Raw genomic sequence first — 24,938 nt, forward strand, 5'->3', positions numbered from 1 at the left:
AGAAAGACACTAGAAATTCCAGCAACAGTGTCACTGCACTGGAGCTCGTGTTATCTTTGTTATTGATATTTCCCCGTAGGTATACAAGTAGTGACTGATCTGACTGGAATAGCAATGAGCACACGTAGTCTGTAATAACGATGTTTGACATTAGCCTTATCTTTATGCGTTTGACCACAATCTCTTTCCCACACGCGCACAAGTATACGGTTCTATTTGTATAACGCATAGGTACTGAATGCAGGTGTAATCTCAATCTGCTTCTTTATTTTGTCATGGTATGAAGAATGTATACTTGCCCAAATTCTCTTCAGGGACTTCGGACGTTATTATAGTGGCAATTTCCTTTGCGATAGTCTTTTCATCACCTTTCGTTCCAGTAGGGACATTTCCATCGCTAGGAAGGTACGAGCATAATTCTTGGAGGTAACTTTTGACTTTTGACGTGGCCATGGCGTTCCTTTGTTTGAATTCGTCGCAGTGAGAAGGTGCCTGTGTGTGTGCGTCGTGTGTGTTTCAGTTGGCGGAGAGGAAGAATGAACGATTATGCGTCTGTGTATGTCAAAGTGGAACAACGGGTACGTGCACTAGACACGAAATTTTCTTTTTTTTTGTTCCCGCAACACGCGTGTAGCACGTAATTATGTCCTTCATCATCACGTGTGCTTTCTCCAGCAAAACATCCGTAATAGTTCAACAACTTCATTGATAAGTATATTCTTACCGGCCAACATGATTCAAGAAGAAACGTATAACCGCATCAAAGTTTATGTCTGCGGGAAGATATCACACCACTCACCATTATACGGTTCAATGTCTAATAGCCGGTTTTCTTCTTTGTCAAATGCTAAGGAGTATCGTGTATCTCCCACATATATGTCTCCGAAAGATAAGCTGTTGCATTGCCTTTGTACTTCTTGTCGAATGGTTAACTTAGGCATTGAGATGATCATTGTTATTATGCATAATTTTTATTTTCGATGTATATTATCTCTAGGATATGTACAGGCTCTAGTGTTTTTTGCAGTAAAAAGTAGTAGGGTTATGAGCATTGCTGGAATGCTGGTAAAATGAAAGATGTAATAGTAGCAGCAAAAAGTAGGATATTATATGTGAACGTTGTATGTGAACGGAAAACAAAATAAAAATGCAAATAAGATGAAAGGACGCGCGGCGCGGGGTGTTGAGAAAAAGCAAACCCGCGGAAAAGGACATGTAGTAGTAGTAGTAGTAGTAGTAGCTAGCTTGTATAGGAAGAAGCAGACATAGAGGGACGGGAGCTGTGTGATTCGGTGAGTTTGCATGCATGCGTATGTGTGTATATATGGACAATTGTCATGAAATAAAAAGAAATAAAAGAAATGGGAAGGGGGTAAATGAAAGATGCTCTATATAAAGTGTAAAATGCAGTAGAAGTAGTAGTAGAAGTAGTAGCGGTAGTAATAGTAGTAGTAAAAGAAGTGGGTTGTAGCGGTTTGATTGTAGAAAGATATTATAAAAAATAAGCTGATGATGTCGTAGGATCCTTTTTACTGATGAGAAAGTGAAAACTGGTGATGGGGCCAGTCAAGTGAGTATTGCTGTTGCTGTTCATTTTGCAAAAGACGGGGGTCAATGCAAGTGTCTAAAGATTCACAGAGAGCATTCATGAAGCTGAGTTCGTCAATGACGCCGAACTGTTCTTGCTGCTGGAGTAAGCTGTTGTCGGCAGCGCCCTGTACTGGATAAGTCAACGTATAATCGGTAGCTAGGCTCTCTTCGAGGATCGCTGGGTAGGCGGGTTGGACGAGGAGCATGTTGGAATTGTAATCCTGTGGCTTGATCTGCTGCTGTTGGTGTTGTTGCTCCATAAGCGAAACATCGCACAAGTTGTTCTCGTAGTAGGATTCGCCAACGAGCATGTTGGTATATTCGGCAGTGCTCGCCGTCATGATGGCATAATCTTCTGGCTGGCCAATGCTGCAGGTGGGAATAGCACCGGTGTCGAGAGCACCGGAGGCGGAAGCAGCGATAGCGTTATAGTAGTGATTACTGCCATAAGCGTAGGCATCAGGTAGTGGTGAGCCCATGTTGCTGCACGAAGAGAACGATTGTGGAGAGCTGATTCTGGAATAGTCGTAGTCGTCGGCAGAATCGGAAGTGTGATCGTCACTGATGGCTGGGGATGATGCATGGCTGGAATTGGCAGGTGACACACGCATCGCAGTAGTAAAAGAGACTGCCGTTGATGGAACAGATGCAGGTGTCCCTTGTGAAAGCATTTGGGGGTTTTTATAGAACAGTTCCATCATTCGGTTGTTTTCTTCGTCGCGCGAGGTGAACTTGTTCGTTGGGCGGCGGACATATTTGCGCGTCTTGCGGCCATTTCGCTTTTGCGGCTGATACTTGTAGTTGGGGTACCTGAGAAAGAGACATTGACAACAATTCAAAAAGCGTTAGGATTGCCTCATCAAAAGAGAGAGAGTGTGTGTGGGAGAGAACTGGTGAAAAGAGGTGTCTAATCGTTATTGAAGTTGCACTCACTTTTTGGCGTGTTCAATCTTGGCGAGACGGGCGCGTTCGCGGTAAGTCTCCTTTTCGCTGTCGGGAATCTCTTTCCACCACTTGGCAAGGATCTTGGAGATATCACGGTGGTTGGCGTTGGGAACACGATTCACGATTTCGTTTTGCTTTTCAAGGCGGAAGGCCAAGAAGCAGTTCATAGGACGAGGGATCTTTTCGTTGATTGAGGTGGTTGTCTTTGTTTTGGCCATGGTGAAAAAAAAAGTTTTTGTCGATAATGAAGAGATTAAATAGAAGCTGTGTGTGTGTGCTGCTGTATGAAAAAGCTGTTGTGCTGACTATTGGGGGAATTTTGGAAGCGCGAACAAACAGCCTCTATTTATTTGATGTCGATTCCGCAACAAGCCAGCAGCAGTCGATATTTCGGGAAGGAGGGGGGGAATGGTTGGTGCGTGAGCGTACGTGCGTTTGTGTTTATGTGTGTGAAGAGTATGTGTAAAAACCAGTGAACTCGCACACGTCCTCGCGCAGTAAAGTTTGTAATTTGGGTTGAAAAAATAAGCACCTATTTTGATCGTCCAACGAATGGCAGCAGCGACATAAATGATCTATGATTCCCATATGCTGGTTGGCCGGGGTTATACTATTTATAGTAATTGAGAATCATCTGGACTCCCCTTAGTTTACATACACACCCTCGCCCTGAAGTGACAAATTGATGGCAAGACGACAGGGGATGGGAGCTTTTTCTTCGGGGAGCGCTTTGAGAGAAAGAGAAGCACTCACTTAACTTTATCACAATGCAACAACCATCATTGATGCAACAATTGAAGCACTGGTTGTTGCTGCTATGTACGCTGGTGCTAGGCTAGGGCAACAGAACACGACGCACACATATACACGCGGCTTAATTCGTTGTCTTTTTTTTGACATGTCAAGTTAGCATCGACATATTAATAAAAGATACAATGCTGTATATTTAGCTTAGATTTCTCGCGCCTCTCTTCATGTGCCCCCTCCCTCCGGACAAGACTACCACCGCTGCCATAATATGTAACTTGCTCAACAAGCTCCACACGCGCTCTGTTGCACACTGCCATTCTTCATTGTTATCATGGTTCAAGATAATTTAGTGCACACATGTTCTCTCTCTCTATCTCTCTGTGAATCTGCGCTTCTAGCCATTATAAAAAAAGAAAATGTCAGACAGTGAATCATTTCCTCTAAGGCGGTCATATTCCATTTTAGTGATGTCTCATAAATCTGCATGAATACGTTTCTCTTTCTTTCGGCTTTTGCACTTTTATGAAAACAAGCCAACGTGTTGCTATCAATATATGCACCCTTCCTGCCTTTCATAATAGAGATGTATCTCAGCGTTCACTACTACTACTACGTACATATTCTCGTCTTCTTCAAAGCTACACCACCCACTCCTTTCATTTTTCTAAAATTGGACTTCTTCTATGTCTGCTAGCTTCTACCACGCGACGTCTCGAGTCTGTGCATACTAACCTTCTTCCAAATAACCAATGTATGATTATTAGGTCGTCATGATTCGCCGTGATGATGTTCCGCATTCGTCGTTCATAATGGCATGTATTATTAGTATGTTGTATTATGCATGTCTGCACTCGTTAATTACTACGTACGGCTAGTAACTTCCTTGTCGTGATCTCTTTGTTCTTGTGCTCAGAATAGTAGCATACCATCCATCCTTCATCTTTTTTCCTTCGTTCACTACTCAGCTAATAACTGTTCTTGTCCTCCTTGTTCAATTACTATAAACTGAAAGTAGATGAGACGAGCCACCCATTATATTTTTCTCCTCTATGAATAACAGTATGCACTTTTATTAAAACTGGATAGACATCACCTTCTGCTATACGTACGCTTGTTTACCAGATTAGTATGTACCTTGATAAAGACATAACAGTTAAATAATTCACCGTCATTATCGTTGTTGTTTTCTTGTGATTTAGACTCTCACTACGGGAAAAGGAAGTGCTACGTTCCGAGTAGCAACGATCGACTACTGGGAGAGAGTAGGATATGGCGCCCATTTAGTTGGACTGGAATTATTCTGAATAGATGCCACTGTAGGCTACTTGCTGTGGGCGCTGACACTTTATCGCGCAAGCAAACACAGATCTGCCTACTTGAATTCTGCCTGTTTTTGGTAAAACTAGTTGACGATTTCCCTGGGGACAGTTTTCACCAGTGTGTCGTTGCTGCTATGTACATGCTGTTCGTATCAATGCCTCATCCTGCAATGTCTGTCAACCTTCGATTTTTAACCCCATTTAGACATCACTAAAAAGGGGTTCAGCCAGTTTTCACTTGGGGGGTAAGTTCTGGTAGGAGTAAAAGAGAAAAAAGAGGAGGCAAAGAACCCGAAGCTCCTAGTGTTGCTACTGCCACGTAGTTCTCACTTGGTAGTACATACTTTGGCCGTGTTCCTTCCTTAAAGAGATCACCGTTACCCAGCCCTGTCACTTCCAATTCTTCTGTGTTATGCATGGACTAACAGTAAAAGTAGCACTATAAACAGACGTTTTATCTAGAACGCAGAGTCTAAACTTGCTAAACAAACGATCAGCAAAACTCTGTATGGTGCTTTAGAGTGCGTCGAGAAGAACTCTATAATGCTGAGATGTATCTTGTTACCCGAGCCGTCTCTCTACTCATCAGCATAACTAGCACACTGTATGTAACATCATTGTGAATGTTGTGTATTCCTCATGGTCATACCAACATCTCGTCAATGTGACAAATAAACAGTAGTAGCGATGGTGGGAGGAAATTTTTCCCATGGGAAAAGGGGCGGCGGGCGTTTGCTAGTCTTTCTGATGATAATTGGGGTAGCTGCATAATGGCGGCGAATGGTTGTCTGCTTGCTTGTGGGCACATACATAATTCCATGGCGCCATATACAACTTTTGTATATTTCCCCCACCCGTCTTCAATGCCTTATATGGTCAAAAATCCCATTGAAGATTCACTCTTCTCCCCTTTTGATTTTGGCTTCCCATCAACAGACTGCAATTTTTTTTGCCCTCTCAAAGGTTTATGCAAGACCATACTGTGCTGCATTCTGAAACACATACGCATCTTCTAGTCTGTTTCTTTGCGTTGTTTATGTGCATGTATCAAGCCAAGCAAGTATGTAAGGGTAGTTCTGGAAGTGGATTACATATACAAGAACTGGCCTGTGCTAAAGAAGGCTGATCACCCACACACTCGCTTTCGTTGGCGTATTTGAGTGCCCAGTGCAACTCTTTTATTTGTCAAGGCGGCATAATAGGTTATGAAGATCATGGTAGATCGTGCATCCCGACAACCAGTGAACAAAGGATAGAAAGGAACATTTTCTTATATTTGGGGGTCTATGTAACCCAAAGATACGTTGTGTACCCAAAGATGATCAATCTGGATAGCATGGTAGCACTAGCACAAGCGCACGTAACCACACAGCCTTGGATGTGCTTGCTTTACTCATACCATGATTGAGTCATGCTATACTTGCTGCATGTTACGCTCACGGTCGTCTCTCACTTAAACGTTGCTCGTAATTGCACCACAGCCCCGCTCATATCTTACGTTGTTGAGAAGAATGAGGCGATATGCTATGAGACATTTACAGAATGGATAGGGTGAAGGATTCTGTATGTAGGACAGGATGTGCAGCAACAATAAGTGTAGGCGAGAAAGGTGCAAAAGAGGGTGAAGTTTAGCCTAGATGTTTTGAGCTAACACACTCTATTCTTGCCCAATGTATACATACATTGATCTTTAGGAAGCACACGGTGTTAGCCTGATGTCTTCCCAAACGATCTTCTCTTCTGGGTCTTAAATGCCTATGGAATACGCTTGTACAAACGCTTTTCTCTCTTTTAAGCTATCTAAGCTCACCTAAAATTAATCCGATATGGTGACCAGCTTACCAATAAAAATGACACACAAGCCTTCAAAATATGTGTCCATCGCAGACAACAACTACATTAAAGCAATAGGGGACGCTCAGTTTTAATTGCTGTATAAGAGCCAGTTGGTCTATCACGAAGGGTATCATGTCGCAAGCTCTGCTTCTTTGCCTCGATCCTTTATCCCAACCATCATATGCACTTGCGGTCATTCGTCAACAGTTTAAAATGTCTTTAAAATCCCGTGGTAGGCATCAAATGACGAAGACTTTATGATTAGACGAAAATAATGCCAGTGGGGTATTGAATAGTAGGATTATTTAAGCACTGGTATGTAAAATGTAGAATGGCTATGTAGTAGGTGGTAGTCGTATTTCCAGTATGTACAGTTGATTAGAGATATAGTTATAGCGGGAATAAATGATGTTTTTGCCCATTTGAGCTGGCCGGGCCCATTTTGCTGGTTGGATGAATGTGTTATTCGCCTTTAGGTATAACGACTGTAATTTGATCGCCAGCTGCTCCCCACGCCGTCCGCTTGTTGACATAGACTGCATACCACGTTGTCAAGACAACAAACCAGGCTACACACCCAGCCAACGATAAATAAACGTCTATGACAGTAAAAAAAGTATTCATAAGTACCCGAATTCAGTCTTTTCTTTATCGCGGAAACTCTAAATTGATCTCCTTACACTTTTTTAGATCGGGTGGTGCAGATGGCTTTCGACTCGTTTGAAACAGGTACATGAAATTCACCAGCCATAAAAAGGGAAGAAATGCCAATCCTCCATAAAACATTTTCTTGCTAATGGAGACCAGCTCGTCTGGACTCATTCGGTCCAGTTTAGGCATTGTTTGTCTTGCGGTTGTGAGAGGAAGAAGAAGAAAGGGGATGGAGGATAAAGCGACGAAGAGCATATGTGTCTTACAAGCTGACTTGAAATATTATTGATTAGAGACTAATTATTGAATGGTGCTATTGTACTATGAGGATTACTATTCTTTTCAACGTGGGTGTATGTGTGTATATATATATATAAACAATCCAACTGCAACTATACTGCTACTACTACTGTCGCTGCTGCTGCTGGTGGTGATATGATGTTAAGATCCATTACAATGCCTCGCCATGGACTCGTACACGATAAAGACAAGTATATGCCTTTTGACCCCAATTGGAAAGGATACGGATCACAACAGCTTCAAACACATCGTCATGCTCGTTGTTGACATTGAATGTCTGGACCGATCGACCTGTCTGGACATCATATTGGAACGAACCCAGCAGCTTTGAGTTCGTATCTTTATCGTTTTCAGGATAGGACCAAGGCCACTGGACAGAGGAGAACACGGGGACCTCGACTTTGTGTAAACCCCATATTTCAAATGCATGTGGTGCGCTGCTCGTGTTCACGGTCTGTTCTCTATCTGGGTATTCCAAGGTAACACTCTTAATTGCGATCGGTTGGCTTAGCATGATACCAAGGGTTCCATTCGTTCCGGTCATGGGCCAGCACTGACCCACGTGTGTATCAGGCAATAATGCAATCAGAGGCGATGCGCGATAGGTTCCTGGATGAATGCCCACCGCGCGTGCGATCGCAGCTTTCCAAAGATGGCGGTTACTAGTTGAATATGTTGAAGAGGTCATTTTGGGTATTATTCGTGCGCCACGTGTGGCAAGTGCAAAGTCGGCGACTTGTTGCAAGAAGAGCTCTTGTTTGTGTTCAGCGTTTTCGTATTTGTCTTGTGATGATGATGATGATGAAGATGACGATGGTGGCGACGAAAGCTGCTTTTCCTGGAGCTCCGTGCGTTTTACATAATGGTCGTTCATGTACGCCTGTAAATTGCTGATAAAGTCCATCTGCTTACCGTTCGTTGTTCCTGGAACAAAGCTGGATAGGATACGTTCAACAGTTGCGCGGATTGTTTCTGCATTTTCTTCGCCAATAAGCATGCCAGTTGCTGTTGATGAATCGGGTTGCTGCTGTCCTGACTGGGCCGGGAAAGACGGGGCAGTATGCGGTAACGGTGATTCAGGTGAGAGGAACTGAGGCTGATCATGACCGTTAAATATGTGGTAAAACGAATCATACAAGGTATTAGATTTGACGATGACGGATGACTGGTCGCGATGAAGGTATGCATAGAACATCCAAAGATAGATTCCAACGGCAATCCAACAAAAGATCCTTTGTGATTGCTTTCGTTGTCCCAACATTCGTAGCGGATTACCGTGCGGTCGGTTACGCATCACACCGCAACTTTGCATGATCTTTAATACAAAGTTGTAAATGTATATCATCGCTGCATCGATGAAGGCGAACCAAGCCAGTACAGTTTCTTTGATTGAATACACCACCATGAATAATGCAAATGCTACTTTCTCGTACAGCATTTCGCCCACTGGTCGCATAATCGGCCATAGGATACCATCAATATTGCTACGTGAAGAGTTGTACGATCGGTTGATGCTGCTGCTGCTGCTGCTGCCATCTTTAACACTACTATTGCTTGAGTTGTTATCATTTGTATGGTGCATACGGGGGCCGTCTTCTCGTGAGAACGATAAGTCGTAATCTCGTAGATGCTCTTCGTCCAGATGATTGTTTGCTAAAGCATCCAGCTCTTCTAATGGATCCGTGTCGCTAATGTCGTCGTCAACAGTATCATCAAACCAGTTCAACTCCTGTTCTGTTCCAGTCGGTGATGATTGCTCTAGAAAATCCTCTAGTGTCTCTGCGATACGACGATGCTATTAGTTTTAGAGTCTTGAAATAAAATAAAAGGGGGTTTACCCAGAACCCACTTTTTCTCTATACGCATATGATACAAGAGCAAATCGATATATTAACTCACTTGAATTTGAATTTGAAAGCGGTTCGTCATTCGATGAGTTCAATCCAGTCGCCATAGTTGATCGCGAAAAATGTTTTTCAGGTCGCGGCGATGACGCCCGTCTAGCTTCCTCGGCAAATGCAGTTGCAATGTTCACGGACGTGTTACGATATTGGTCTGTTGATAGCTGCCGTAGTCGTTGGTCCAAATGTGCTTGTCGTCGTCGTATTGACTGTGTTGGGCTACCGTATGGGTCTCGTTCTTCTTCTAGAGATGGCCGTCGTCTATTGGGTGTCGTTGCGAAATCCATCTCGGACAATATGAAAAAAAGAGGGACCGTGCTGAACCCGACACACGCGCCTTATAATGTGTGTGACTACAGCTCAAATTCATTGTATTGTCCAGCAACAGCAGCTTATGCCGATTTTGGCTTTGGAAATAACAAATAAATAATGACAACCACTTCTCTCCTTATGCGAAGCGCACTAGGCAAACATACTTTTGCTCCAAGAGTAATCTCAAGCTTCATACAATTGCGACATAAGAGCACAGCATACGCCGGTGAGTTTCCCGTTTATCTTGGCATCCTCAACACCTTCCCATCGCTTTTATAATAGAATGCCACAAGCTCATTCCTTTCGTTAACAACCGGCGATCAACAATTGACAACTCTAGCACTGCCTTATATTCACTTTCACCCTACAACAAATGCACCTCGCTCCGACTTGAAGTACGCTGTATCATATTTGTCTTCAGCAGACATGGAAACGCCCAAGGGCGAACTAGTTATCGGCTGGACGCCTAACACAGACATTGACTTTAAGACGTTTGTGGACAACACATCGTTTGTCGACTTTTTAACACGCGTGTTGAAAGAGAAGGTGCATAAAGTGAACGACCCTGTGCTCAAGAGCCTTGCAGAATGGCAGAAAGAAGGGTAACGTGAACGAATAGTAGTGGGCCCAGTGTCAATAATATTGACGTGAGTTTACTCAAAATATTATATGTAGATGGCTACATATCGGCGATGAACGCAACCCACCACCATGGGGTCGAATCCCATACCCTGAGGACATCATTGGCAGCGTGCTTGTTCAGAAGGGCGTCATTCAACCGGATACTTATCAACCTATGCCAGCCCATCGTCTAGTTACTTCGAATGGCATCTTGCAATTATCCGAGCCTTTGACCCAGTGTGTGGTTCAGGAAGCAAAACGTGTAGCAAAACAGCAATAAGTTTACTTCAAATAAAACGCTTGTCTTTTAGAATCCTTCCAGTTTGTTTTCTTGTTCTGTGCTGCTATTGACCGCATCAGTGATAAGTCCAGCACGTTGCGAAGAAACTGTGCTATATCCATTTCAGGAGATGGAGAAACGCGCTGAATTTGACGCGCAGCGAACTTCGCGTTGCAAATAAAAAATTCAATACAGCTCAGGTGCAGACGTGTTTCTTCTTTCTACCGCACCTACGTTACCCACATACCTCTTTCGTTCTCTATAACTTGACTACATAACAATGGACGGCGGTAAGCTCTTTTACTTCGACGCGTTAAAAGGATAGCGCCCGTACAAAATCATAGACACGCGAAGAGACTCAAATGCCTTACTTTAATTTTCATGTTCTTAAGGATTTTTCGGTAACAATGACTCATCGTTCAATTCCGGTGGTGGCAGCACTTCATCGCGGGTAAAACAATAAAAAAAATGTTTCTCTTCGCAGCACAGTAAGAAAGAAGAGAGATTCTAGAAAAAGATATCTGTATAGAAACCAATGGGTGAACAAACCTTACGCGCAGTAACTGTGAAGCAGCTTGCCAATTGCACCATTACACAAGAAGGCACCTTCAAGGTCGATAACGTGGATCTCACTCAGGTAAAGGAAGATCGCGACTATGCTTCAAAAGCAGTAATACATTTTCGCTACAAAGAAGTGGATACTAATCAAAACCCTTAATAACCAGGTCACGTTTGTTGGTGTTATTCGAAACGTTACCGAGTTATCGACCAATATTTCTTACGCTGTTGAAGACGGTACTGGTAAAATTGAAGTACGCCTTTGGCTCGATCAGAGTGAAACTGCCGAAGACGCACAAAAACGACGAGACCTGACGTTCGTATACCTCTCTCTCTGTGATACATATCCACAACGCATAGAATGCACTCAAACTGACCAATATGAGGGGATACATACTTTTTTTCTGTTTCAAGTGAAGATACATATGTTCGTGTGTTTGGACGACTCAACAACTTTAACAACAAGGTCAATGTGGTAGCATTTACTATTCGACCCGTTAAAGATTACAATGAGATCAACTATCACTTTGTCGAGGCAACATTAACACACGTCAAATTCACAAACCCCGTAAGTTTTTGTTGGGGAAGAAGGTTGGGTAGGGGTGATGTGTGTATATAGATAGTTACATACATACATACAAGGCGTTCTTTTATTTGCTTGGTCCCAGTGATCACAATTATTGATTATCTCTGCTAATAACTTGTAGGCCGGAGGATCGGGTAACGGTGATGCGATGATGGTTGACCAAGGCGCAGGAGCATCTAGTGCCCTTGGTAATGCGCTTCACGACAAAATTATGGACGTCCTCAAGCAGTACCATGACTTGGATGAAGGTGCAAACATTCATCAGGTTGTCCATCAGTTGAGCAACGTCTCAAGCGAAGATAAAATCCGAGAAGCGATCGAATACCTCATCAATGAAGGCCTTTGCTACACAACCACTAATGATGACCACATTAAATCCACGGAATCCTACTAGCCTTTTTCTTTTCTCGTTTCTCTCCATCATATTTCCCCTTTGCAGCAGAGTATATTAGTTTTAAAAAAAATTAACCGCCTCAAACACACATATAATTACTCTCAGCACTCACAAAATATAAAAATGCAAATTCTTTTTTATTCTGTACAATCATAGATATCCTTTGTGCGATGATTGGTCAAGAGAAAGTGTATATTCATTACTTGATTGGTTTATTGGAACTCGGCGTGTCTTGTATGTAGAATAATATATGTGCTAGAAATGAGACTTTGATTTACATGATAAAATAAGTGAGCAAACAGGTAGTTGGGGAATACTATGTATTGATATTTATATAAGTACACGGAGATATTGGTGGGTTTATGTAGCAATATGTGCAGACTTGTCACGTTAATTACTTAGGCACCCTCATGCTTCGTAGTGGTGTGCTTTAATGCCTCAGCTTCTGCTGGGTTCTCCTGCTCAGTGCTCTCCAAAACACCGCTCTCACTCGATGGACGATGGCTCGAAGCAGTATCTTGCAACATCAGAGCTTCACGGGCTCGACGGAAAGCCAGATCAAAATTTGTAGGTAAGTGATCAAGGATAATAGATCGCCGGATAATGATTTCGCTGGATACTCGTTTCGGATCTGTTCGTTCAATAACAATCCTCGTATCATCACGTGGTGCAGGATCCTGCATATAATTTCTGTGAGCTTCATATTCTTAGAGCGAAAGGAACTAGTTTGGAAGCTAACTTACCACCCAGAATTGGTACACTTTGCCAGCCACGTACAACTACATGTACAAAAACCATTGGTCAGTGCTATGAGCATCCAAAGTACACAGCGAGAAAAAGTACCAAAAGGAAACATATATCTTTCAGAACACATACCCGTGGATTTTCCAGTGATTCCAAACATCGCCGTCGTGCTTCTCCGATGCGAGTAAAAGCATCTTCCCATTCTTTTCCCTCCGTCTTATCTGTCCAAAGCAGCTGGCTAAATCCAAGATTTCGAGCTGCTTCCGCACTGGCTAACACCAGCTCTTTGACATCCATCATGGAGCCATAGCTCAACTTGCTGACAACGTCGTTTGCAAAAACAATGGATTGGATATAATCCTAATGAAAAAGGACAGATGGGTTCCAACAGCTGGTTACTCCATGCCTCTCGATTTGATGATATCACAACCTAGCTTTCTTTCTTTCTACAAACCTGGTACCGTTCAGAGATATCAAGACTGAGACCACACGCTGGAGCATAACCAAAACATTTAAGCGTGAACTCATCACAGTGAGCACCTTTGAACTCGTCTATGAAGTCGACTAACATGATGGTCAAGATAGATGCTGTGGCAGCGCCAAGACTGTGCCCCACTATATACAATGCATTCGTCGAGTGTTCGTTACAGTAAGCAACTAACTGTGGAGCAACGTGACGGAAGAACCAAGTAGCAGCCGACTAATTAAAGATCCTTTCTCTTAGTATCACCTTGTTGAACTGTTAAAATATGCTGTGCAACCTACCTTCATGCCTTTGTGCACTAAACCACCCTTCCACTGCTCGTATTCGCACACAAGATCGGTCATTGCATCAAATGCGCTCTATTGATGTTTATTAATATTTAGTATAAGTAAGTTTTGTTGTCTTTACAGTCATGGAAACCATGAACAGTCATTTAAAGGCTTACCATAGTACCCCGAATACAAAGAACGATTGAATTGGTGGGACGGTCTAGGGCAATGTAATAACTTGGCCTGAATGCACTAGCCATTCGAAACTCGTATGCAAGAAGATCCTCTTTTGGAATAGACAGATGTTCAATGATCGAAAGCGCATCCGAGTGATCGCGCATAGCATCCGAAAAATACCCGTTGCCTTTTCCAAAAAAATTGAGACCCTTCCATCCATATGACGCGACTGAAAATTTCCAAAAGTACGCAGGTAGCTCGATCTCGGACAGATCTTCGATGACATCCCACGTGCGATCACGTGGCAAGTTGGCATAAAACTTTTCCAGTACTGAAAACCCTGTCAAGATCTGGATGTTGGATAATTCAAAGCCTTGACCCTTTTATAAACAGACATGACAACACTACGGTTAAGTATACCGTGCCAAGTCCTCGGTGTAATAAAAAGCGCTCTCCAGCATATACTTACAAACGCAGCGAGTAATTTGAGGATAGCCCGTAAAACTTGGTTAGTTTCCTTGTTTGTTGTCCATGAGCCAATCGCGCTTAAGAGAGGGAATGGCTTCAAGCTCCCTTCATCGTCTGCTAGCACATTGACGGTATTTGCCAACTCTGCATTGTCCTTTGACGGCGGTGGGTCCGGTTCATGCGACTCCAGACGGCTATACGATGCTGAGGAGTTGATGGAAGACGACGATGAGCGTTTGTGGGTAGCTCTGCGAGTAAGACTAAACCAAGAAGACGATGATGATCCTTGTTTCGTGGGGGATGCTGGTGCTGTATTTCTGCTAGTCGTGATAGTACTGGTTTTCGACTTGGAGCCCTCTTGTTCCTGCTCCTTTTTAGATTTGAGATTCGAGTTATGTATCCGTAACTGTGCCAATCCAAGATCGCTGCCATCCGCGTCGTCTTCCGTCTCACTTTCATCAGGGAAATCCAAACCGTCGTCCAGCAGCGGCTTATTGGATTCTTTGTCGTCATTATTATTTTCTTCGTACTTGCGAAAACTGATAGCTTTTGCCTCTCGCTGTTGCTTGACATGGCGACGGAATTCATCGGCAAGTTGATCATCAGACGCACCGTTGGACTTCATGGTATTGTTTTTGATTGATCGCAGATTCTCCCTTGTAGCCATATCTGATGACGTGGACGATGATCCATTTTTCTGTTGGTGATCTGTTGTTGGTGTTGTTGTGGCAGCAGCAGCAATGCCGTCTGCTTCTTGATAAATGTAGGAGATCATTGCTTGCACCGCACCAACGTTGGATGCCATGGTTTTCACTCGTCCCACCCGTGAGCTGGCGCCTGTTGATAGCTGCTTGTCCCACACTTCATAGTAGTTTGTAAATGTATGCGGCATACCTCGCAGGTTGCGTAGTCGAATTTCAGCTCGTCCAACGTGCTTGTCAGGCAAAAGCATATACGAGTCGTACAGGTCCATCTGGATCGTATTGAAGAGCTGGGCATGAAAGCTGACGGTGAACTCGAAGCTTTCGTGCCAACGACCTTGTGGATACTCGGATACCGACGTTTCAAATGCTTGTTCTATTGTCATTGTCCGTATTAGTATGGTTACGGTTCTCCAATTGTCCTCGTCAGTCAGCCAGTTCGTCTTCTTAGCTTCAGAGAAAGCGGTCGTTCTTCACTATGTTCATTCCATTTACCTCCCATAGTGATTATAATGTACGGTCGTTTCACAGGTATATTGAGGTAACAGTTGTGTATTTGAATCTAACGTGAATGGCTGTTAGAGAATAATTCATGAATACACACACACGCTTTATGTTAAATTCATTCGGTTTGCGGATCGCCACCGTCCGCGCAAAACAAGTGTAGTAGTACATACTCTTAGTTTTCCGGGCGTAGGCGTAACGGGGTACGAGGCCACCGAGCGTTGCGATTCCGTTGTTGGTGACCGCGACATTTCGTTTTTGGTGTTAAAGTAATTATGAAACAAGTGAAAGAAAGAAGGCGAAAACGGATTTTTGGGGGAAGAGGGGAAGACGACAACGATTATTTGATAACACAAAAACCTTGTCGGTGCTCAATTCGGTTTAGTGATTATGCTTCTCAAAATTCATTTAAAAAGGTTTAGCATCGGCATGCATGTTCTAAGTTGATCAACTCTTTGACGCAAAACCACACCACCATAGTCTGCTGATCATCTGTCAGAAGGCCATAGAAGAAGGCCCCTTCTATTTGTTCCCATCACAAGCAGTCCACAGAGACATGTTGAAAAGCAAAGGCTGGCCGAATTTTTGGGGAAGATGCATTGATGGTGAAGCACAATCAATTTTGACAGACATGTGACAGAGTAACAGAATATCTTTGTGTACCTCAACACATACCTTTGAGCACAGCGATTCCGCTAATGTGTCAGTTCGTTGTTTTTAAAATCTTTCACCACTTACACACTACTATTGTCGTATCTCCTTGTTCAATCTTAAAAGATGGTAATTTATCTTTCTTGGCAATCAAGTTGGCCATTAGCTGCGCAAAGAAGTGAGACGCTTGTGTTTTTTGAGATGACTGTGATCTATTGATACTTGGAGGAGCCCTTATATATGATTGTGATTTCAGGGTTTATCGATGCATTGTATTACTCGTGTCATAGATTTAGTATTGGGAAATTTAACAAAGTAAGAAAGTGTAGAAAAAGAAATTAAAGTTTCAAAAGCTAATTCACACTTGCTACGGCTTTATTCTTCTTCTCGATCCATTCTTTGACGCCAATGGTGGAAGGATGGTCTTCGACAGGTCCATTGACAGCTTTCTTGAATGGTATGCCATCTCGTGCTACGACCCACGTATCATAGGCCTCATCGGTATTGCGCATGTTGACCTCCTGCCCAGGCTTTCGCTTTCCAGACATCTTCAACTTGCCTGGCTTTGGCAGCTCTTGGTCCCACTGTACGTCATCTTCTATAAGCGCTACGATGTCATCAATTGTAGGGTTCAGTACGGCCGGGCTGAAGAGCTTATCATTTAATTCGCGAATAAGCTCCTTAATTCGATCGCTGTGCTTGGGTGATTTCATTAGCTTAACCATGGGAGGCGGTGCATGGCTTTCTGCGATTCCTTCTTTCTCCAGCACGAACGAACTAAAGTCGCCCTTAAGCATGTGTGCCATGGAGTAGATGGTATTGCCGAGTGCTCGGTTCAAGTCTGCATTGATAAAAGTGAACCGATTCTTTTGGCTGGGATCTTGGTACAGGAAGTAGTTGTTGTAGTTGATAATAAAGTTGTCGGATAGCCCAGCAAAGAACTCGTGTACCATGCTAGATATTGATGTTTGACGTAATAATAAGCAAAAACACTTTAGTTCACTAGTAACAAGGACATGTACATATACACTGAGATATTAGGGCACTTACAATCGCATGAAAACTTCCATATCGAGCTGGCTGTCCCAGTCTTCGGTATTTGACTCTTGTAAAATCTTGGTAAGATCCATCAATGGCTGGTACCCTAGCTTTTGGCCCCCAGATGGCTCCTCCTTGATTAAGTATTGGCCGTCATCATAGGCAGTAATGTTATTTTCGTAATATTCCAAATCGGAGTAGTGACCAGCAAGGTCAGAGGCCGGGGTTCTCTTGTGGCCTTGGTATAATATCCCATGCTTGTACTTCTTAGTACCATCGCCAAATACCATCCGAAGCCAAGATGGTTTAAAGTGCTCGATCATTGTATAGAGACCCATCGGTTGGCCATTAAAGAAGACTCTAAAACAGTAACACATTCATGCTTTATTTTTAGCCGATTTCTTTGAAAACACATGTAGCGTAATATCTATACCTTGCAAAAGACGCCCCAGTCGTGGGTACGCCCATGGAGACGAGCGTTTTGTAAGCCAAATCCTCCCGAATATATGCAGGATCTGTTGTTCCAAGTGCACGGAGTTTGAATCGACTGCAACCATAGAGGTTTTCTCCTTTGCCATTGAGATTTATGTTATAAGAGAGTTTTTCGTATCGACGTGCATTACGGCCGCTGATCTTGGCTTTCACTGTTGAAAAGGTTTGGACACCATCACGCCTTTCAGTTTAAGAAGTAGATATGGATTAATTACAATGCACAAACATCAAATAAACAAAGATGCAGGTATACATATAGAACTACCGAATATAAGTCATTGTTCCAAAAACGGTCAGATCATCATTAACATTCTTATGCATATTGTCAATCTCGCTTTGTTGTGCTTGGAAATGGAACGTTGGAATCTCGTCAGTAGGATGAAGCTCCGAAGGGAAGGTCTTGTGTGGCGGGTACACGGCAGGCAATTGCCGTACTGATTTTGTTGTCCAAGTCCTGTTGTAAAATTCGTTCGGGGTGTTACTGCCGCTGCCCTCCTGGAGAGCTCGAGTGAATGTCTCCTCTTCAAGGATGTCGCCCTGACCATCTGTGATTGCATAATGGTAGTTTTGAGATGAAGGTGCATTCCCGGTGAACAAAATCGATGAGGATGGTGATGGTTTAAGAGGGTATCGCTGTCCGTCAATGACAACAGCAACACTCTTGTCGCTGCTGCCAGGAGCACATATTACATTATAAGTCGTATCCGCTCGTACGAGCAGAAAGATTGATAGTAGTGATAGTAATAAAAAGTATACTGCAAATAAGGGTTCGGTTATAATTTAATATAGTGTCATATGTAATAGTGCCGTTTGTATAGTGCTAGTGACAAACTACGGGCGTCTTGATTCTCATTTTGACGACCAACTTATTGACTTACGAGTATGTTGTGGCATTGTAGAGGAAAGATTGATATGGGATGTTTTCAGAAAAGTAGTTTAAAATATGAAGAACAAGAAACAGCAACTCTTGAGTTTATATAAAGGTTACTGAACTGCGCGACTGCGCCCCCTGCATCTAATTCGAGAATCCTCTTTTTTTATCGGACTATTAAGATCCTGGAGCTCCTTTCAAACCCGTTTATACTTTTTAATTCTTTGTTGTAATAAGCCGTACGCCATATATAACACGAAATTCTATAGTCATATCATTCCACTATAGAATGCAGTGAGTATTGTCATTATTGTCTACTGTCTTTTCTCGTCAGCAGTGCATAGTAATGTAATTAAGGTAGTTATCTGTGAAAAAAAAGTTGTTAGATTGAGCTCCTCCTCAGTCCAACCGTCAATGAGAACAGCGATAGCATGAGAAGGAGACCGAAAGGCTCCTGTGTACTCGTTACATACATTGGTAACGATAAGCTAAAAAGAATCCTCAGGTACATATATATGATACATGGTGCGTTTAGGTTTTGATAAAAAGTTGCGCATTACGCTTGTGTCCCTTTGCTTTTCTCGTGCTGCCCCTCCCTATTCTACCAAATGCGGCATTATTTAAGGAGTGAGCTGTCACACACAAAAGCTCACAGCAGGGCGTACGTGTTAAGGGAGTCTACTAACTAAATAGCAAGATCGCGTTTTTCCGACAACGGTACTTGGTCAAGCATGGCTTCAAACCCATATTGGCGTATGTATACATACAGTAAGCATTTCTTTTTGTTATAGATAAGCGCTCAAAATCATCAGTGTAATTTTACAGCTACAAAATGAATATTCTGCGATTTTCAGAGCTACAACTGCGCTTTTAATTCGGATAGGTTGTTACAGTGTTGTTGAACTATGACATATTGGCGATAAGTGGTTTAAAAGATAAATAGGATATAACAGCAGCTTTGCATATACTGGACCAAAGCGAATAAGGACGACGGCTATGTGCAGTGCAGTAAATATCCTTGAAGAAGTGATCGCCATGCTGTTTGCTTTATAGCCTCAGTTTCGTTCGTTCTAGCCCTTCCTCCGGGTCTCAGCCACGGTAAAGCATCAGCTTTAAGAGAATATATTTATCGAAGCACGCATACGCATTAGATAATAAAAAGATAATTTACATTGGCGCCTCTTTTGTATGCCCCTGAATATTTTCTTTTTGCATCTAAACTCCAATTTCACTTTGTTGGTCGTAACGGTATCGCATTATTAGCAGTGTTTTGCTTAGCTCTCCCGGAACAAGTTTTGCCGCCAATATGCATGCAATAATTCTCTGCACTATCACATATATGTACAACAAGTGCTATAAACCTGAACATTATCATCAGCAGGATAATAGTCATTCATCCTATCATCATCATTTTGATCCAAACAGATACTGCTTGCTGTTGGCGTTGCTATTCATCTTTCTTCAATTAATTCAGGTCATTGTCATCCGGAGAAAGAGGCTCGTCTGAAAATGATGTCGCTGGCTCTGATAAAGAAGAAGTAGTAGAATGGTGTTCCCAAACAGAGGCCAAAACATTCTTCATCTGATGGTTATATACACATAAAAGAACGACGACCCTATACCATCACAATAATTGAGAATTGGAAACAGAATCAGTGCTTTTATGTTAAAGAGACCATAGATAAAGAGCTGCAAGAATGACATAAAAAATAGTCTGGGATGGGTGTTGAAGAAGGAGGGGATTGCTTACACCACTAAGTGCTCCGAAAATGCTGACCATAGCAAACACGCCATCAATGATACCCTGATAACTGCCCCGTTTTTCGGGAGCACAATATCTGAAATGATCACAAACACCGTGGAGAATGTACCAGCCGCGCCGATTTCTTGGATATCATGCCTAACTATCAGCATGGCGACCATGTATTCGAGGCGCCGCACAATACCGAAGCTGTTAAGAACACTATGAATTTACAAACAAGGAAGCTTTACGACCAGAGATATTGGAAAATTTAGAGAAAAGCGGCACTGTAATGGGGCACAGATACATAAATATCAGTTCATTCCGGCATTGATTAAATAAGTGGTTATTAACATACCAGTGTAATCCCAAAAAGAAGAACCAATACTCACGAAATCCGTCAGGTTATATAAAAGATATTCATTCGACTACCTTTTTCGAAACAAAATTGAATGCCACGATATAGAGTATATATCCTCATAAAAAAAAACTTGTACACAAGAAAAGTACGAAAACTACATACTGTACCAAGCGACATTTGATCAAAATCGGATCCTACTTTGGTTAATATGTGGTATTAATAAAGCTATATACAAGAGCAATACTTCTTGTCCATTAGTTCGCTAGATGCCGTCTATGGACACTGGAGCTAAGAGAATTAAAAAGGTACTATCGGTATGTATATTAACGTAGGTTGTTGATAGGTAAGAGAAAAGAGATCAAATAAAGACAATACGAAATACAGTGAGTGAGTCAAATATGTGATGATTTTTATTGAATGAATTCACAACCCTTTATATACTGTTTGAGATGCTGTCTAAACTTCCGTTGGATGGATGAACTGACGAGCGAATTGCGGACATACCGGATATTGGATCTTTCCAAGATGAGGAAGTTTGATTTTGGATGCCATGTTGATGGATGTTGTCTTCCGATTGTAATGAGTAATCTTTGTCTTTATCAGTATGTTCCTAGATGCAGTGTTACCTTCGTCTGTGTTAAAGTTGATCCATGCTCTTTGACAGGTACAATTCACTCAACTCAGATATCTAGATAGTGGGAGTGGATGGCATTGAAAATGACAAGGTCGATACACTGGACGTGTTAAGTGTTGACATTTCTAGATGAGAAAAGTCTGAACACGACGGTTGGTTCTGAGTCATCCTCGATTTTAGTTCATGTTTGAGGGATTATCGATATGGTGCCGCTCATGTATTATCTTTATTGGTTCATCAGTGTGTATAGTGTTCCCTCTACTGCATTATAATAGTTACGAAGACGATGGAGTGGGTTGAGTTGTCCGGATCAATCTCAAAGTAGTGTGCTTTACCACATTATATGTTGTTTACGCTATAAGTATGTACCCATCCAATGCGGCCAAGAACAAATCCAGTTGGAGCCAAATAAATAAAAAGATCCGTCGTATGCTGCCGTTTTTGAAACACGGTTATATGACATAGAGCACATTTGTCACGGTGTCTTTTAATAACGAGATCATTTCCATATGACTCTCTGAGTCCTATTAAGTCTTTAATGAGTGTGAGACTGGCGCTTCAATGAAGTTACTGTTTTGATGGTTTTGCATATTAATCAGATAATGGAAAAGATCTAGAGTGATAAAGTATGTAGTAGTATATATAAAAGGCACTTTCAAACCTATTTGCAGGTTTTTTCGCAAGTTCAAGTGCAAGAATTTTTTTTGACCAATAAAACTTCATGAAACATCTGCAACTTTGAGTGTGCCGAAAGGGTGAGTGGCCGAGGAAAATATAGATTGGATGACAATGAAGAGAGAAAAATTGGCTTTCTCAAAAGAGGAAAATAGAACAAGCGATTAAAGTTGATCGTTTATATAATGCTTTTTTCCACTAGCACGTTGGGACGGTAAGCGTTACATCACAGTGCATATGAATTGGACGCAATATTGATAATATATACTGTCTATTGTTCTATATTGTAAATTGCTTATTTTTTATGTAAGAGAAGAGAGCTATGGTACAACATGGGCGAAAGGCGAAGAAAGGGTGGAACTTCTCCCTCTGGTCGCGTGAGCGGATAAGTGACTAGTATGATTATGGAAACGGATAGAGAAAGAGGGTGTGTTTTGCGGTGATCATTTGGCGGTGGAAACATATCAGGATATGATATTAAAGAAAACAAGAACAAGTGATATAGGATATTTTGGCCAAACTACAAACGAGCGCTGGTTTCAACTTGGGTTGCAATCTTATCCTTTGCCGCCTTTTGAGCAGCGTCACGCAAAACGCGTCTAAGGATCTTGCCGGATTCACTTTTGGGAATAGCATCAATAAAGACCAAACCGCGCAGTTTCTTGTAAGAAACAACCTGATCAGCGACGAACTTTTTGATACGGTCGGCAGTTTCCTGGGTACGTGGTACATTCGGCATAGTCTTGATGTAGGCGGTTGGAACCTCGGATGCTTGGCTAGGATCATAGACACCAATGACTGCGGCATCGGCCACATCGGGCGATTTTAACTAGGTAACGTTATTGATTTAATGAGACAAAGCTCTGTTTGTTATTTCTACCCTCTCCTCCTTTCTCTTTTCTCTTGTCTTTGCATTAATGATGTTTACCAAAATAGCTTCGAGTTCAGCAGGAGGCACTTGGAAGCCCTTGTATTTAATCAATTCCTTGAGACGATCCACAATGTAGAAGCGGCCTTCCTTATCTACTACGCCAACGTCACCGGTGTGGAAATAGCCATCCTTGTCAATTGAAGCGGCTGTGGCTTCCGGGTTCCGAATGTAACCCTAGTATTCGATGATAGATTTTGTAAATTGTCAGCTGATAAGGGCTTTCATCTTTGCTACCAACATACTGCTGCATCTTCCTCCTGCATACCTTCATAATATTGGGACCCTTTAGCCAAATTTCACCACGCTCATCAAAGCCAACCTCTGTAAAAAGATGCCATATGAATCTCGCATGTTCTTTTCGAGATCTCTCCTTTATCTTCACAATAGACAGCGTATCATGTACTGTACCTTTACCATCCTCGTTGACAAGCTTGGCTGTCATGTTGGGCATTAAGTAACCGACTGAGCCTATGTAAGATATAAGGTCAGAATACGCCATTTTGCAGAAGTAATTTATTTTTACCTGGAGTGGTCTTGAAGGGGATTTCGGACACAGCGACCGGCGATGATTCTGTGAGACCATACGCTTGTTTGATCGAAGTATTAGGCAGACGCTCCTTGAGAGCAGCCAACAGTTCCGGTGCAAGAGGTGCAGCGGCACATTGGATCCACTTGATAGACGATAAATCATACTTCTGAGCGACGGCTTCCTTAGCAATCTGCAGCAGGATCGGTGGCACCAAGTAAGCGAACGAAATTTTCTTGGATTGGATCAATTGGCACAGACGCTCAAGGTGGAAACGCTTCATAACGTAGACGGGTAGGCCAACGTAGAACGCCAAATGCAGAATGTTGGTCAAGGCAAAGATATGGAAGAATGGCAGAGTGGCAAAGGTGCAATCCTTACTGCCATCAATAAAAGGACCGTCAGCAGCACAGTATTGCAACAAGTTCACATTCATGTTGGCGTGAGTAGTTATGACACCTTTGCTGGGTCCCGTGGTGCCGGATGAGAAGCACAGATAAGCTGGTAGTTGCTTGGACTCCTCGGGTGTGAGATGAACCAATTCGGCGCGACGCGATCCCATCAGTGCCAAGAATGGAAGACATCCCTTAACGGCCTTGTAGCCGAACACAAAGATGCGGTCTCTGGGAAGACCAACTTGGTCAGCTGCTTCGATGGCTGTATCAATGTTTTCCGGGTGAGCAATCAAGACTTTCGCTTCGGTCAGCGACAGCTGGTGGACAAGTTCGCGTGTCTTGTAGTTAGGGTTGGCAGGAGAAGTTGCACCGCCAGCGGCGACAGCTGCCATCAATGGAACAACGTACTTGTACTAGAGTATTCGATCACCAGAGCGATAATTTGATGACAAGATTTAGTATTTGCTTTGTTTTACGCTGGGCTCGCTGGCATGCGTATGCACATGCATGTACTGGATGCAGTAAGAAAAATAGATAATACGTACGTCGTTGGGCGCATAGACCAGCATCACATCACCCTTCTTGAAGCTACATTTGTCTTGCAAGCCTGCTGCAAACTGTAAAATTTGGTCCTTGAAGTCACCGTAAGTAAGCTTGTCGCCCGTGATAGAGTCGATGAACAAAGGTCGGTCTTCAGGGATGTTGAAATGGTTTTTGAATAAGAATTCCATAACGCCACATTGGGGCTCTTCAACAGGTTTGAATGGCGACGTGAAGATCATCTGCGGTTATTATGAAGTGAAAGGAAAATTAAAGTGTTTCATCTGAATTATTCACCCGGTCTATTTAAATAGATTTGAAAAGGTGACGGGTGGGGTAAAAACGGATAAGTTAAAAAACTAATGCGACAACCGCGTCTTGTTGACCGGGAAAAGGGCAAATGTGTTAATACAAGCTGGCGTTGGGTGTGGGGTAAAAATATGTAGTGGGAATTTAGTCAGAAGAAGTTAAATATTTCTGCCAGGAACAGATCGACATACTATTTAGCCGGAGAGGTTTCCCACTAGCATGATTCTCTAACAGCCTTTGCGTCCGTGGGAATACCATCCGGATAAAACTGCTGTGCCCACTAGTAAACCATCCTTCCTAATTTCCCCACACTCATAGGATCAATATCCGTGCTATTACCAGAAGAAGAAAACATGTTCCCCGTTTCCTTTAACTATACTTGAG

The 24,938-nt window shown here is 42.6% G+C and overlaps 10 protein-coding genes across 10 annotated transcripts; 3 read left to right on the forward strand and 7 right to left on the reverse strand.

Annotated features, from left to right (window-relative positions):
* Positions 1-949: 949 nt before the first annotated feature.
* Positions 950-1,418, reverse strand: BDB00DRAFT_510476 (uncharacterized protein). The gene has a single exon (XM_053117661.1). It carries the CDS (start codon positions 1,306-1,308, stop codon positions 1,012-1,014), a length of 297 nt encoding a protein of 98 aa, XP_052977432.1. The 5' UTR covers positions 1,309-1,418; the 3' UTR covers positions 950-1,011.
* On the reverse strand, positions 1,419-2,753 carry BDB00DRAFT_914433 (uncharacterized protein; the record flags this gene model as incomplete). Its single annotated transcript, XM_053128687.1, has 2 exons — positions 1,419-2,400; positions 2,524-2,753. The coding sequence occupies 2 exons, from the start codon at positions 2,751-2,753 to the stop codon at positions 1,530-1,532; spliced, it is 1,101 nt and encodes a 366-aa protein (XP_052977433.1). The 3' UTR covers positions 1,419-1,529.
* Positions 2,754-6,902: 4,149 nt separating this feature from the next.
* On the reverse strand, positions 6,903-7,262 carry BDB00DRAFT_767480 (gamma-secretase aspartyl protease complex, presenilin enhancer-2 subunit; the record flags this gene model as incomplete). The annotated part of the gene is made up of 2 exons (XM_053119671.1): positions 6,903-7,039; positions 7,121-7,262. The coding sequence occupies 2 exons, from the start codon at positions 7,260-7,262 to the stop codon at positions 6,903-6,905; spliced, it is 279 nt and encodes a 92-aa protein (XP_052977434.1).
* Positions 7,263-7,542: 280 nt separating this feature from the next.
* BDB00DRAFT_789715 (UNC-like C-terminal-domain-containing protein) lies at positions 7,543-9,345 on the reverse strand (the record flags this gene model as incomplete). The annotated part of the gene is made up of 3 exons (XM_053120894.1): positions 7,543-9,170; positions 9,230-9,247; positions 9,291-9,345. 3 exons carry the CDS (start codon positions 9,343-9,345, stop codon positions 7,543-7,545), a joined length of 1,701 nt encoding a protein of 566 aa, XP_052977435.1.
* BDB00DRAFT_834083 (uncharacterized protein) lies at positions 9,238-9,667 on the forward strand. The gene has a single exon (XM_053124313.1). The coding sequence runs from the start codon at positions 9,408-9,410 to the stop codon at positions 9,591-9,593; it is 186 nt and encodes a 61-aa protein (XP_052977436.1). The 5' UTR covers positions 9,238-9,407; the 3' UTR covers positions 9,594-9,667.
* On the forward strand, positions 9,648-10,541 carry BDB00DRAFT_834084 (uncharacterized protein). Its single transcript, XM_053124314.1, has 2 exons — positions 9,648-10,206; positions 10,280-10,541. Exons 1-2 carry the CDS (start codon positions 10,031-10,033, stop codon positions 10,503-10,505), a joined length of 402 nt encoding a protein of 133 aa, XP_052977437.1. The 5' UTR covers positions 9,648-10,030; the 3' UTR covers positions 10,506-10,541.
* A 124-nt stretch (positions 10,542-10,665) lies between these two features.
* BDB00DRAFT_510596 (uncharacterized protein) lies at positions 10,666-12,242 on the forward strand. Its single transcript, XM_053117663.1, has 6 exons — positions 10,666-10,795; positions 10,898-10,956; positions 11,035-11,142; positions 11,231-11,379; positions 11,478-11,631; positions 11,771-12,242. Exons 1-6 carry the CDS (start codon positions 10,786-10,788, stop codon positions 12,041-12,043), a joined length of 753 nt encoding a protein of 250 aa, XP_052977438.1. The 5' UTR covers positions 10,666-10,785; the 3' UTR covers positions 12,044-12,242.
* Positions 12,243-15,967, reverse strand: BDB00DRAFT_510582 (uncharacterized protein). The gene is made up of 8 exons (XM_053117662.1): positions 15,564-15,967; positions 15,382-15,448; positions 14,187-15,262; positions 13,717-14,097; positions 13,553-13,630; positions 13,242-13,487; positions 12,920-13,147; positions 12,243-12,720 (listed from the first exon to the last, which is right to left on the reverse strand). The coding sequence occupies exons 1-8, from the start codon at positions 15,639-15,641 to the stop codon at positions 12,442-12,444; spliced, it is 2,433 nt and encodes an 810-aa protein (XP_052977439.1). The 5' UTR covers positions 15,642-15,967; the 3' UTR covers positions 12,243-12,441.
* Positions 15,968-16,394: 427 nt separating this feature from the next.
* BDB00DRAFT_874567 (coth protein-domain-containing protein) lies at positions 16,395-18,465 on the reverse strand (the record flags this gene model as incomplete). Its single annotated transcript, XM_053127235.1, has 5 exons — positions 16,395-16,995; positions 17,092-17,439; positions 17,513-17,752; positions 17,837-18,278; positions 18,450-18,465. 5 exons carry the CDS (start codon positions 18,463-18,465, stop codon positions 16,395-16,397), a joined length of 1,647 nt encoding a protein of 548 aa, XP_052977440.1.
* A 3,879-nt stretch (positions 18,466-22,344) lies between these two features.
* On the reverse strand, positions 22,345-24,254 carry BDB00DRAFT_834134 (uncharacterized protein). The gene is made up of 5 exons (XM_053124315.1): positions 23,308-24,254; positions 23,193-23,252; positions 23,050-23,105; positions 22,782-22,958; positions 22,345-22,682 (listed from the first exon to the last, which is right to left on the reverse strand). The coding sequence occupies exons 1-5, from the start codon at positions 24,095-24,097 to the stop codon at positions 22,374-22,376; spliced, it is 1,392 nt and encodes a 463-aa protein (XP_052977441.1). The 5' UTR covers positions 24,098-24,254; the 3' UTR covers positions 22,345-22,373.
* Positions 24,255-24,938: the final 684 nt, after the last annotated feature.

Source organism: Zychaea mexicana, assembly GCF_025766255.1.
Source record: "Zychaea mexicana strain RSA 1403 chromosome Unknown BDB00scaffold_61, whole genome shotgun sequence".
In the NCBI taxonomy this organism is placed as follows: Eukaryota; Fungi; Mucoromycota; class Mucoromycetes; order Mucorales; family Lichtheimiaceae; genus Zychaea; species Zychaea mexicana.

Excerpts from the sequence above, each read along its gene's own strand:
- BDB00DRAFT_834084 (XM_053124314.1), top strand. The coding sequence starts at position 10,031 with ATGGAAACGCCCAAGGGCGAACTAGTTATCGGCTGGACGCCTAACACA. Across the intron at positions 10,207-10,279 it reads GCAGAATGGCAGAAAGAAGG|ATGGCTACATATCGGCGATG; the intron begins GTAACGTGAACG and ends TATTATATGTAG.
- BDB00DRAFT_834134 (XM_053124315.1), bottom strand. The coding sequence starts at position 24,097 with ATGGCAGCTGTCGCCGCTGGCGGTGCAACTTCTCCTGCCAACCCTAAC. Across the intron at positions 23,253-23,307 it reads CCCCTTCAAGACCACTCCAG|GCTCAGTCGGTTACTTAATG; the intron begins GTAAAAATAAAT and ends TATCTTACATAG. Across the intron at positions 22,959-23,049 it reads AGGGTCCCAATATTATGAAG|GGTTACATTCGGAACCCGGA; the intron begins GTATGCAGGAGG and ends ATCGAATACTAG.
- BDB00DRAFT_510582 (XM_053117662.1), bottom strand. The coding sequence starts at position 15,641 with ATGTCGCGGTCACCAACAACGGAATCGCAACGCTCGGTGGCCTCGTAC. Across the intron at positions 13,631-13,716 it reads TTTGTATTCGGGGTACTATG|AGCGCATTTGATGCAATGAC; the intron begins GTAAGCCTTTAA and ends AAACATCAATAG. Across the intron at positions 13,488-13,552 it reads TAGTGCACAAAGGCATGAAG|TCGGCTGCTACTTGGTTCTT; the intron begins GTAGGTTGCACA and ends ATCTTTAATTAG.
- BDB00DRAFT_834083 (XM_053124313.1), top strand. The coding sequence starts at position 9,408 with ATGCAGTTGCAATGTTCACGGACGTGTTACGATATTGGTCTGTTGATA.
- BDB00DRAFT_510596 (XM_053117663.1), top strand. Across the intron at positions 10,957-11,034 it reads GTGGCAGCACTTCATCGCGG|AAACCAATGGGTGAACAAAC; the intron begins GTAAAACAATAA and ends ATATCTGTATAG. Across the intron at positions 11,143-11,230 it reads ATAACGTGGATCTCACTCAG|GTCACGTTTGTTGGTGTTAT; the intron begins GTAAAGGAAGAT and ends CTTAATAACCAG.
- BDB00DRAFT_510476 (XM_053117661.1), bottom strand. The coding sequence starts at position 1,308 with ATGCATGCAAACTCACCGAATCACACAGCTCCCGTCCCTCTATGTCTG.